The sequence below is a fragment of the Rousettus aegyptiacus genome, unplaced genomic scaffold, assembly GCF_014176215.1.
Source record: "Rousettus aegyptiacus isolate mRouAeg1 unplaced genomic scaffold, mRouAeg1.p scaffold_m13_p_18, whole genome shotgun sequence".
NCBI classification, from domain to species: domain Eukaryota; kingdom Metazoa; phylum Chordata; class Mammalia; order Chiroptera; family Pteropodidae; genus Rousettus; species Rousettus aegyptiacus.
Window position 1 is genome coordinate 9299664 of NW_023416293.1, and position 12837 is coordinate 9312500.

Genomic DNA, 12837 nt, shown 5'->3' on the forward strand with positions numbered 1-12837 from the left:
CATTAGGAAAAAAAGATCTCTTATGACACAACACATCTTTCCACATTTGGAGGCTCATTTTTCCTGAGGTAAGGTTTTATGTGGCATTTAGAAAAAATATAATATGAGGTAAATTTAGAGCAGGGAAAAAAATCCCAATGGAGAAAAGTACTATGACTCTACTAATTTAAATATGAAATAGATACATTTTTGCTTATTTTAAATTAGGTATGTCGCTATGAGATGGCACACCAATGCTGACCGAGTTGGCTTTTATTCCTAAACTCAACTTTTACTCACACTTCGATATGTAGAAAATAACAGGATCTACCTCATCCGTGGGAGAATGCCCTCCTCTCGCTCAGCCTATGTGCAGAGTTAACTTCTGTCTTCACAGCTACAACTGAAATATATTTATGTTCTAGGAACAGGTGTCACGGAACTGACCCAGTCTTTCCTTATTAACAAAGCAGGAAGTGTCATCTTTGCACATTTAATCTCATTACGAAGGAGAGGAAGGCATATTCCTCTGTGTATCGATCCCTCAGAAACTATGTCCCCTTTTATGGCTAGAAACATTTCATTTTAGTAGGTTTAAAAAAATTTAGAATCTGTCAGTAAGATTTAAACTTAGATTTTATGGTATATTTAGCTTGAGCATTTAATTTTAAAATAGTCAAGTCTACCTATTATTTGAAAATTGGATAAATGTCAATTTTGAGTACAGCTGACCCTTGAACAACAGAAGTGTGAACTGTGAGGGTTAACCTATATGTGGATTTTTTTCATCTTGTAAACAGATGATGTGAACTTACAGTATAAACACAATACAACACTGTAAGTGTACTTTCATAATTTGCTTCATAACATTTTCTCTTCTGTAGCTTACTTGACTGTAAGAACACAGTATATGATACGTGTAACATACACACTACGTGTTAACCAGCTGTGTATGGTATTTAGTGAGGCTTCCAATTAACAGTGAGCTGTCAGCAGTTGAATTTTTGGAGAGTCGGAAGTCATATGTGGATTTTCAACTGTCAGGCGGGCCAGGGGTGCCCCTAACCCCACATTGCTCAAGGGTCAACTCTACTTTCATTTAAAGATAATTCAGCTAGGGGATTCTTGAAGAGTCAAATGGAGCTTTCTTTCCAGACTGTCATTGCAAAATAAGTATTTTTAGAAATGTATAAATAATGGAAAGGAATAAGAGTTACAACATAACTCTATAAATTTAATGGCAACTAAGTTATTATCATCTTCGGTATTTTCCAAAACAGCAAGAAGAGCCTATTCTTTCTCATAATTTGCTCTTCCTTCCTCAAACCCAGAGCAGACAGGAGCATGTTCAATTGCCGTGTTCTCTGCAGTTTTATCTGACCACTCAAAAGAAGCAAGGCGCTCTAAGGAACTGAAAATCATAAGGGAAGGGTGAGGTGATGGTTGGCATGAAGGAAGTCACTGTCCTTTTGTTAAGCCCCGTCTGCATCACCACAGCAGCGTCAGAGGACAACTCCACGTTACCGGATTTTCCCAGTGATGCAAATGTCACGAAACCCAAAGTTATGGGTCCCCCAACCACCACAGCTGGGCCACTTTGCACAGAGTAATTAAGGAAAAAAGTTAGTAACTCACAAGTGGTAGAAACCTACAGTCACGATGAGTTTCTATCTACACAAACGGAGCAGAATTCAATAAAGAGACGACGAACTAAGCCAGACAAAACCACCCCTGACCTGAGAAAATCGCAAGAACAAGAATATTGTCTAAACTATCTGGATAATTAGCTCAATATTCTACTTTGTACACAGAGATTCAGAGGGGGGAAAAGACTATAATGCTTTGAGTTTCAGAACATAATATTTTAGATTAAGTTGGTGTGCTTTCTGTATATTATAAATACATACTAACCAAAATAGACCGCTTGACCAAGGAAATTGACTTCAATTTATCTTTACTCTCACAAGATACATTCATAAAGGAACGTCCAGTGAATCTTGAGTTACGTCTACTGTTTGTGTTAAGAGAAGTGCCATTCTAAAAACTGATTCTAGATGTAGCTATGGCGATACCAGTCAAGATGGGAAGAAACATTTCAATGTTCCCTTTATTTATCTAGATGTAAGAAGGAACTAAGGAATGGCGGAGTCTGGGGAGAGTTACATAGTCCTCCTAAAAACATTTGAATTCAATCACCCTACCCACCTCCAGTCCCCTCCAGATAGTTTAAACGGAACAACAGGGCCCCCTACAGGGCTGCAACCTTGTGTGTAACCAAGTGAGCTGAGCTTCAGGTCTGTCCATGTGTGACTGGAGACCCCGTTGGGGGCCGGCTATTTTTTAAATTTATTATTATTATGTCTACAGAACCTGGTCTTCCAAGGTAGTTTCCCATCCAAGTGCTAACCAGGCCCGACTCTGCTTAGCTTCCAAGATCAGACATTGGGCTTGTTCAGGGTGGCATGGCTGTAGACCATGGACTGTGACTCCACTGGGGTGTGAACCCAGGACCTTCTGTGTGTAAAGCAGACATGCTAATTGCTACACTACAGAACCACACCCAAGATCATTTCTTTTAACAAAACCACTGGCACAGCACACAGGGCCCAAGAGAGGACTGATTTCCAATTTTCTCACAGATCTGTGAGCCACCCCAGCCCTAGCTAGGGGCCCCTAGCCTTTTTGGACTTACTAAGGGTAGCGGGCTAGGTAAAAACCTCGCAATATGAAGGCTCACACAATTTATTCTGAATATTCAAAAGAAATGCAAGTAGGCTACATGGATTATAGCAGTTATCTGAATTAAACAAACAAACAACCTTTGCTAGTCCTAGCAGGAAAAAATGATCCTTTGGCATTTAGCATCATAAGGCTGGTGAAAATATTGCCCCAGCACATTTTGGTACACATTCCCTTCCCTTCCAGAAGCGGCTGCCATCAGCATGTGGATGTCAAGTAACATTTCAATTTAATTTGTGAGGATTTCACTTCGTTTCTTTCCTTAAATCTTAGATGTGGACTTCTCATTAAAAACCCTTAGAGGCATCACTAAAAATTCAATAATAACTTTTTGGCCTTGGTCCTAATTCTTCAATAAGATTTTGTTTCTTCTACGAAGAAACGTTAACTTTCTGATATTTATTCTGTTTTCCTGCCAAACATCCTATGGCTAAATCTCTGATTTCAGTAATGTTAACTAGTCAAATTCTATTTCTTTTTGAAATTGCGATATTTGAGGTAGAGCTCACAAATTCACAGAAAGTTACTTTTCTCTCTGATTCCCCTAGGCTGTGTTGGTTAACTGTGATGATGGCGATTAATCATGTATAATCATGTGTGTGTGCATGTGTGTGTGCGCGTGCATTTCCCTCTCCTGGACAGGAGCTCCCTGAGGACGAGGGCCATACTACATTCATCTTTTGTTCCTTATCTTGGTGCCTCTCAACATACAGTAATAAAAGAGAAATTGCTGAATAAATGAATTTCTTCAACTGAAGTCATAATTATAAGTGATGGTGTATTAAGCAAATAATGAATTGAAAATACTCGAGAAGAGTCTAATGACGACGATCACTTGGGTTGAATAAAAGGAACAAAAAGGATATGCTAATAATCGACCGTTTTGACTTCTATAGTTCATCCTATCGCTTCATTAGAGTCGCACGCTGCCTCTCTCCGAGAACCTTACAACATGCATCATGTCCTCCCACCACACCCTTTAAGATGAACAGGGAATTGTCCTTAGTTTTACTCATCCCCCACAGATAGTAGCAGTAAGAGTAACATTCCTAAGGCACAGAGAAAGTAAATAACCGACCCTTTAGTGAGAGAACATGTTCTTTCATCCAACAACTGTCTGAAGGCCCACTATGTGATAGGGACCGTGCTAGGGGCTGAGGATACGGGCGGCAGGAAGACAGGGCCCTGGCCGCAGTGGCTCTGACAGGGAGGGACAAGCAAGAAGGCCAGGACATCACGACAGCAGTGTTATGGGAGCAGGTGTGCGATGGAAATGCACGGACGCTAATTCCGACAGGAGGAGAGAGGGCAGCGAAGCCCAGCAGGACACATCTGCCCCAAGACGTGGAGGATGCCCTAGGCAGACGAAGGGGAGCGACAGCGGTGGCAAGGAGCGGGGTGAGCCCTGGTGACGCAGAGGACCGGCCGTGGGCGAGGCGGGCGCTGCGCGGGGCGAGTCAGCGGCGCGTCTTGGAAACGTGACCCGGTAGAGAAGTCGTCTGAAAAGTTTTCATAAAATAATGGTGGCGGTGTTTTGAAATTTGGTTATGTCGCTTGGGCTCATGAAAGGTCTAGATGTCACGCAATCTCGCACAACCTTTTCTTTCTATAGACAACGGGGAGGTTCGGTGACTTGCCCGAGGTCGCGGAGCCGGTTCTCCAGCCGGGGACGCGGCGGCGCTCGCCTCTCCTGCCCTCTCGAGCGCTTGTCTTTCTGACATCGCCTATTTGTGATCCCTCGACTCCGCTGAACTCCAGACTGAACCCTTTCAAGTCTCAAGCCTGTTAACTAATCTTTGCGGACTGAATCAATTACTTCTCACGAGTACGTCCTAGAAATGGCAAGCGTTTCACAAGTGCCTAGTGACGTCCCCGGTTTTACATACTGTCGATCTTTCCAAATTCCTCTATTGAGTTTTCATGTCTTGCGAGAGCTGTGACAAAGGCGCCAGGTAAAGGCTCGGCATCTACAGGTTCAATGTCAAAAGGCTTATTTTAAGCACACAGCGAGGATGGCCAACATTAAACACACTGACTGTCGCCATCCGATGATTAACGTCACAGATAATAACCAAATACGTTTTACTGCATCGCCGATAACACGCTCGCGCAATGAAGACACTATGATACTTTGAACTAGTCAACATGCCTCCAACCAAATGCCAGCATTTGTTTTTATAGTTTTTGTAATCTCACCTGCTAAGACCCTTATCTTCATAAAACCACTGAGTTCCTGAATAAATATTGTGCCACCGATTTAAATCTTCCGGGGGATTTGATGCAAGTGGTTGCTGGATTTTGCGTCTCAGAAGCTCATATCTAAAGCAAAAGACAAGCAGAAGCGTTGGGATTATCTCAACTAATGTTATTACCAAAATCCAGGCTGTTTCCTGGTATGGGTCTGTGGTGTGCGCATGTAAATGTAAAGAAAATACCTTAATTTATGATTACGAAGTTTTTTCCAGATTATGATTTTCTGGCTCAAGTTTTATATACTCGATTATTTTGAAACCATCAACTATAGTCACGTTTGTCTATTATCAGTTGAGACTGATAACATTTTAGACTGCTATGGTATGTTTCCGAACACTTTATTGCCAGTTTCACACAAAGCAGCAATGCAAACTGCTTGTAAAGTTAATGATTCCCCAAGACTTAAACTGGCAATACTTTATAAACAACGACAATATTATCAAGCCATGCTCTTGGCTAAGTGTCAAGTTTGTTAAAAAGCCATTTCAGAATCCCAACTCTTCTTGCATCTTACCTTTGCCCCTGACGACATTCTTTACAAGTTCCCAGATAATAACAACATGCGAAAGAATTAGTGTGTTAGCTTTGGGACTCTGAGGCATATCTGTGCAGATGTGTCATTTAGAACAATGCGTCAAGTTTTCCTGACATAAAAAATACATACTTTGAAAATCAAGAGAAGGATTACCTTAAGGATTGCTAGAGAGCAGTAACTCTTGTTTCAAGGGTTCTTAATTCTTCATGACATGCTACTTCTATCTTGATGAACTTTTATGGTTCCACATAAGATGCACATTATGAAATTATATGAAAGTTATGACTGGAGTGCATTCAACAAGGAATTCATTCTACGTTCATATGCGATTGAAAGCCTCCTTCCTTCCCAGAGAGATAAGACCACAGCAAAATGCCAAAGCTCAGTCACCTTATCTTACCTCAAATCGGGTCCATTTGGCCTGGACGGTGGCTGCCAGGAAATCCCAACAAACGACTCACTTAACGGAACCGCTGACAATGGGTGAACCCCCTGAGGCGGGGCGGGGTGCGTGGTGACGTGGGTAGGTAAACTCTCCGTGCACCCTCCCAGGTACCCGCTGCCCCCTGCGCAAGCCACGATGGTGACAGAATAATTAGTAAAAGGAACCAGCTGAGTAACCACTTGGCTTAACGCTGCGGAAGTGACGTTGGCTATTGGTATCTGCGGGTCAGGCATGCGGATCTCGTAGCTAAGCAGGTCTCCATTCTGCATGAGTGGGGGCTCCCAAGTGACCTGGAAGAAAAGACAAATTTGGAATCAGTGCGACCACACGGGAACAGAGCAACCGATGCTCACAAGGCCTAGCATTTTGCTCTGTCTCGTTTCCAGTTAAGTCGCTTTCTAAATGCCTCCTTTCGACTTAGCCTTTCGCACCAGACAGTAATGAAGGGGTTGGGATCAATTAGCAGTGCAGCAGGAACCAAATGAAATGCCGTTTCCTGGGTTTGCTTTTGCTCTCGATACCTTCGGGGACTGTCAGACTCGTACACACCTCAGTGATTCGTGTCCACGGCGGGGTTCTGAGGGACAGAGCACACACACGCGGAGAGGATTCACACATCCACATGCATCCACATGCGGCGGCAGGATGCGATGGTTTTCCTGCTTATGACTTAATTAAGTGAAACATCAGAACTCCTCGCTTTGCACTGCTAGCGTATTCTCTAAGTATGCCATTTCCTGAGGCACAACTGAGTTCCTAGATCTTACTTGCGCATAATGTACAAAGTAGAGAGAGAACACCACCTCTTAAAGATAAGAGGAGATGTATAGAATGCTTCTAAAATGGCAAACACAGGATGATCCTGCTTAACTAACTCGGGGACTTGAGCCTCAGAAGAAAGAAATGACAGTGTCTTTAATGGTATACCACGTTTAAAGCTCCTTTTTTGGGCTAAATTTTGTAAGGGCATAATGTTAATACATTTGTTCTCCTGAGGAAAAAGAAACCTGGAAAAACATGCATAAGTCTTAAAAAAATACTTATTTATACGCTATCCTGGTTCATCTTTTTTATTGTTGCTTTGTAATGTGCCTTAAATTTTAGAGTATGTGTTTCATCTCCTAAATAGACTGTAAGAGTCTTGATAGCAGGGCTCAAACTGTTACATTCATGTAACGCCACACACACAGATTGTGTTCAGGAAGTAATTGTAGTCACAGCTGATTATAGTTTTTCCTTTAGAAATTTTAAAATGCTAATTTCTACAAAGTACTATATTGACATTTAAATTTGTAACTCTACACAAAATTAAAGGCATAAAGAAAGAACAGAAAAATTAGAGGACTCAAATTTCCTTATTTCAGGTCAAAGAGAAAAAAAATCTCCAGGAGGAATATCACCTGAGATTTTCATAGGATATTTTTATTGCTAAGTAGTGACAGAATGAGCCCCCATCACATGTCAGCCGAGCAGTTGCTTGATGATAACTGTCCTGATTTATAACTAGCAATGGACTGATGTCTATTCCATTTTTACAACATGGCTTGAAATCGTTACCAGTTTTAAAAACTTCTTGGGGGGGTGTTCCACATTGTCCTGGGGAGAAGAGAATTTTTAGATGTGTTTGCTCCTTATGAACATAGAGGATTTGTCTGAAAAAGATTAAAAAAAAAAAAAAAGCCTGAAGTAAGCAAAGGCTGCACAACTAACTGACTTAGACTTCCATTTGTTTTCAAGGTGCATTACTGTGTGTGGACTTGCAGAGTGAGTCAAGGTGAAACTCAGGGGCTCCCTGTAACTTAATTGTAATGTAAATGAAAAACTGGGAGTTACTATGGCTAAATTCGGCCTGACTGATGTGTGAAATGCCACTTCTTTGCTTCTCAGAATATTCTGAGAGTTCTGGTCAAGGTTTGGCAATACTTGAAAGAATTAAAACTTGGGAGATAGTCTGGGTTGGCAGTTGAGCTAACAGAAGATTGATTAGGAACTAGGTACTGAGGAGAAAAAGCGTTCCTATGGTAAGCCCGAGTATCTTCCAACAGAGATGAAAAGATGTGACGTAATGATTCTGGAGACAGTCATTTAAAGATCTAAAATAAATTCCCATTTTCTCTACTATGAATGTTTACATCTAGAACTTTTCTATTTTTCTCATTTAAAAAAGTTACAGACTTGAAGGGGCATTTTTTTTTTGACAGTACTGAGCTGAAAGACATCAATTTATTTCCACAGAAATTTTTAGTAGGACTGCTATAACAAGGCTACAGCCGCCATAATCAGTCGGCTAACAGAAATTGTATCTAATTTGATTAGCTTCCTGAAAATATCCTAGAGCCATTATTAAAAATAAATGTGTCCACGAATTTTAAGAAGCCAGTTAGCTAAATGTTGTATTCTAGTCTTTCCTATGCTTAAGACCACATTTATTACAGTATGGCCAAAATGTAAGGGATAAATTTCCCCTGGTCTTTTATATGTCCATGGTTCACAAGAATTATGAAATAGTGTCATGCCCCAGAAAACTCAGACCAAAGGGTATGTTCCTGGACTGAATACGCAAGAGCTGTGTCCTCTAAATCAATAATTTTACATTGAAATCCTTTATACAGAATTAGAGTTTTCTGGATAGGAAAAAAAAACAAAAAAAAAACCGTTTACGTAGGAGATGCCTCGACCTATTATGACTATTTCTTTAAATTAAATGGTTCTTAACTGTGTAGTTTCCATTTTTCTATTTAGATATTTTAAGTTTTCAGAAAACAGTACAGGTGGGTAGCTGGACAGCTGTTAAGAAGCCAATGATTTCAATCAACTTTTTCAGATCCCTGAAAAGTGGCTTGCCCTAAAGAATCAGTGTACCTCCGGAGAGCCCTATTTTAAGCAGAATCTTATGAATGAAGGCTAGGTGACTGGCTTCGGGGCTGAAAAAAGGGAGACACATGAATTCTGTAACTGACTCCCCTCTTTAACTTCATCGGACCCTATTTAAGAACTTTGTGAATGAGTATTTACGAAGAGGGATATAATGAGTTGAGAATGGGCTAAGAAAAAAACGCCTGTGAAATAAAGCTGTGAGGTTCTGAGCAAAACCCATCTTTGGGCCTCGGCTTCCATTCAGTCTAACGTGAAGAGACCATCCTTTCCCACGTGCCTCTGTGTAAGCTTGTAAAATTCTAGGACTACTTAATCAGCACGTGATACGCATGTGCCACGCGGCCTGCGATCAGGGCCATATCTGACTCCAGATACGACAGCAATTCTTCTTAACAGCTGACTCCCTGTCAGAGCTTCCCGTACAAAATGAGGCGCGATTCGTTGGCATAAAATGAAAAGTTCTGCACGATGCTCTGCCTTCCTTTCGAAACTGCTAATAGTAATTTTTCATCTCAGATAATAGATCTGCTTTTTGCAGTCGGAGACAACGTATAAAAATACATATAGGAAAAGTTAATTAGGGCCTTTCGCCTCTATTCTCTTCTCACTCCACTCCATTGCAAGCCTTTTAAGGCGGTAAGAAGACAGCATGAGACACGTTCTTCTGTACTTTCCTGGTACGTTCACACAGGAAAGCAAATGTATTCGTACAGACGCGAGCGTTCTCTTATTTATTTTTTTTTACAGAAAAAAAGTTTATTCTAAACCCAGTAAGCTGCAACTTGCTTTTCACACTTAACAATAGATCATGGGTATATACTATATTTTTTTCTTTTTTTTTTTTTTTTTGGTTTTACATGAATTACCTTTCATGGCTGAAAACAAATTATCCAGTGATAATTCTGTTGAGATTACTGCGACAAGTAATATTTGAAATGTATGCACACATACCATTGTATTTATTTATTGGCTAGATTAGCAAAAATCGCTATGCCAAAAAGTGAATGTATGTTTATTTTTAATCATTAACAATGGGTTACTTTCCAAAAAGTGTGAGGTAATTCACTTTATCACAATGGAAGAAAGTATTAATGATCTTGTTCTCAAAAACTCTTGGAATTACTATTCCTTTTAGTTTTCTGTCAAAATTACTTATTTCTTTAATTAATTTACATTCCCTAGACTTTTTTGTGAGGTATAAATATTTTCAAATACTATTGACTAATTATGTATCCTCCTATTTATCCATATTTTATACTTTATTTACTATTGACTTGCCTTTTTCTATACAAACTATTAGATGTCCTTTGCATATTATGGGGAAATTATTTTTCTATAAGATGTGTTACAAATGTGTTTTCCCAATCTACCTTTTGGAGTTTCACTTTTTTTGAGGGGTCTTATTTTTTGCAAAAAAAAAAAAATCAAGTTATTTTCTAATTAAATAAAATTATCTTTTAAGTCTGCTGATTTTTTGCTTGTTTGTTTTAGAAAGAGCCCCTCAACCTTTAAATTACATAAAATTCTTCTTTTGTTTTTTTTTAGCTTTCTATTTTTTAATATAAGTCTTAATTTGTTGGAATTTAGTTATTATGTGACAGATCTATTTTTTCTCACGCATGAGTTGTCGGGCCAATACCGTTTCTAAAGCAAACCATCCTTTCCCCATGAAAATGTCACTTCCATGTCAAATCCCCACATACACCTGTATCTATATCTAAACTCTCTAGTCTGCTCTGGAGATCATTTGCCTATTTTAAATGTCCATACCATTCTGCTGCGATTTAACAGCTTCAGAGTAAGTGTACACGCGAAGGAAGATATTACCGTGCTAAACCCTTCTTCCACAATTTCCTGGGCTGTTTCTACCATTCGGTCTTCTTTTGAACATTAAAATCATTGATTCCATCTTGAATCTACTCAAAACAGAAACATCACTAGCCTTCTGATGCGAATGCTGTTCGATGTGCACATGTGGGAAGGACGGGCTGGTTATGAAACGAAGCCCTTCCGTCCCCGGGGATGACACCCCCTCTCTCCTCGTCACGGTGTGGAGCTACCCGCAGCACGGCTCACAGAACCGCACGGCCTGGGTGCAAATCCCAACTCCTACTCCTTATGTAACACGAGGCAGGTTACTCCGTCTCTCTATTCTCAGATTTCCTGCCTGGGCATTGCGGAAAATAACAGCCTCGATCTGACAGGTACTGTCATAAGGACTAAAGGAGAGCAAATCCTGGAATTTAACATGAGCTCAATAAATATTACGTGTCATCATTATTTCCTTCCATAAGACTGTATAATGTTTTAATTCAAACTATAAAGCTTGAATTTCAATTTTTGAATTCAAACTATAAAGTTTGACTTAAGCGGACATCAGACACTGTCTGTCCCATCTACAAAAATAGGCGAGAACGATGATTAAGACTCAGTTTCTTTTACTACGGTTAAGAGTGCACAAGACACGAAAGCTGTGTGTGGACCCAATCCAGGGGACAACGCTGTTCCTGGCGAGAGGCTGTGATAATCAGCTCCCCACAAGCGAATCTAAACTTGACTCTAGCAAGCTGCCAAGCCATTTATATTGTTTCATCGCTGGATGAGCTTACAAAATCAAAAAAAAAAAAAAAAGAAGAAGAAGAAAGAAAGAAAAAAAGGAATTAGAAAAAGAAAAAGCCAGTCAACTTGTTTGGGATAATTTTGATCATTGTTTATATGTATTAAATCAAGTAGAACTGTGCACGGAGCCATAACTCTTCTAAAAACATGTGTTTTATGTTCCAGGTCTGCCAAGCTATTCAGTGTTTATTAGAGAGAATCCAGAATAATGCTCATGATGTTGCTTGGCTTCTGTGAAGGGACTGTGTTTATGTTGCATCGTATTGATTGTTGCTGCGACTGGAATTTTGCAAAATTCCCTCAGGATTGAAACAAAAAGTCATTTCTAGAATGATTACTAACTCTAGGCTTGTGTAGGGTTTTGTTTTGTTATTTTGAATAAAGAGCCGCTCTTAAGATTGCCCAATTCATATAATAAACATTCTGCATCTTGCACTTCAGATTACTTTCCTTTTCAGTGTTTTATCCACAGAATTGGATACACTTTTGATATTTCTATCAAAGAGGTGTGTTGTTTTGACCAGTCTCATATTGGAGGAACAAACCAATAAAGACTTTCAAACATAGCTGTTTGTAGGTTAAATTCAATTTCTTCGACAATTTCCACTATTTCGCCTCACCTAGTGTTTGTTTTTGGTGGGGGAGAGAGAGCACACCACCCGGATCCAAGTAATAATTTCAACAGATGAACTTTGCTGTTATGCAAATGTCCTTTGTTTTGTGCTCTGGTGAGCAAGCTACTGTACCAACGCTTTTGGCAGTAGTACAAGACCTAATCCATGGAAGCATGTGTGTATTTACACAAAAGGGGCTTCTAAGCTACAAAATTCCCTCCTGTTTGGTTACACTAATTTCCCTTGAATGAAGTTTGTATGCAAGCCAAAACAATGGTAGTTATCCTGCCCTCTAGAGCTCATCCCCAGTAGAATGAGATGAATAATTGAATCCTTCTAGAGAGCCAAGTAATAGGCTATTTTTCTTTCTTTCCCCATCATTTGGATTCTTTGATCATTAAAACAAACAAACAAACAAACAAACAAAAACCTGGAATACTGGTAACTGAAATTTCTGTCAATATGCTAATCCATTCCTCCGTATTCTCCCATCTCTTTTCATTTTCTGATCTATTTAAATCGGACGTGGCGGTTAAGCTAAGCATCCCATCGCGACATTCAAAATATTTCAGGTGTGTGAGGCAAATGGAAGCATCTCAACAATATAATTAAGGGGACACAGGGAGAAATGAAAAACGGACGTCGGATTCAAGACAGGTTGGGCCAAAGGCCAAAACCCTGTTTCTCCAGCGAATGCCTAAAACAACACATGTGTGCGTTTTGTCAGTAGATGGCTCTGTTCAACACAGAGTCGATCCTGGGTGGATTCCGAAGTC

At 40.0% G+C, this 12837-nt stretch overlaps 1 protein-coding gene across 1 annotated transcript in view; it reads right to left on the bottom strand.

Annotated features, from left to right (window-relative positions):
• The window catches only part of USH2A (usherin), a 526768-nt gene that overhangs the window by 151582 nt on the left and 362349 nt on the right, over positions 1 to 12837 (bottom strand). The window contains exons 41-42 of the mRNA XM_036235436.1: positions 5907 to 6241; positions 4915 to 5037 (exon numbers count right to left, since the gene is read on the bottom strand). Of these exons, the coding sequence (XP_036091329.1) occupies positions 4915 to 5037; positions 5907 to 6241 (458 nt within the window). The remainder of the gene's footprint in view (positions 1 to 4914; positions 5038 to 5906; positions 6242 to 12837) is intronic.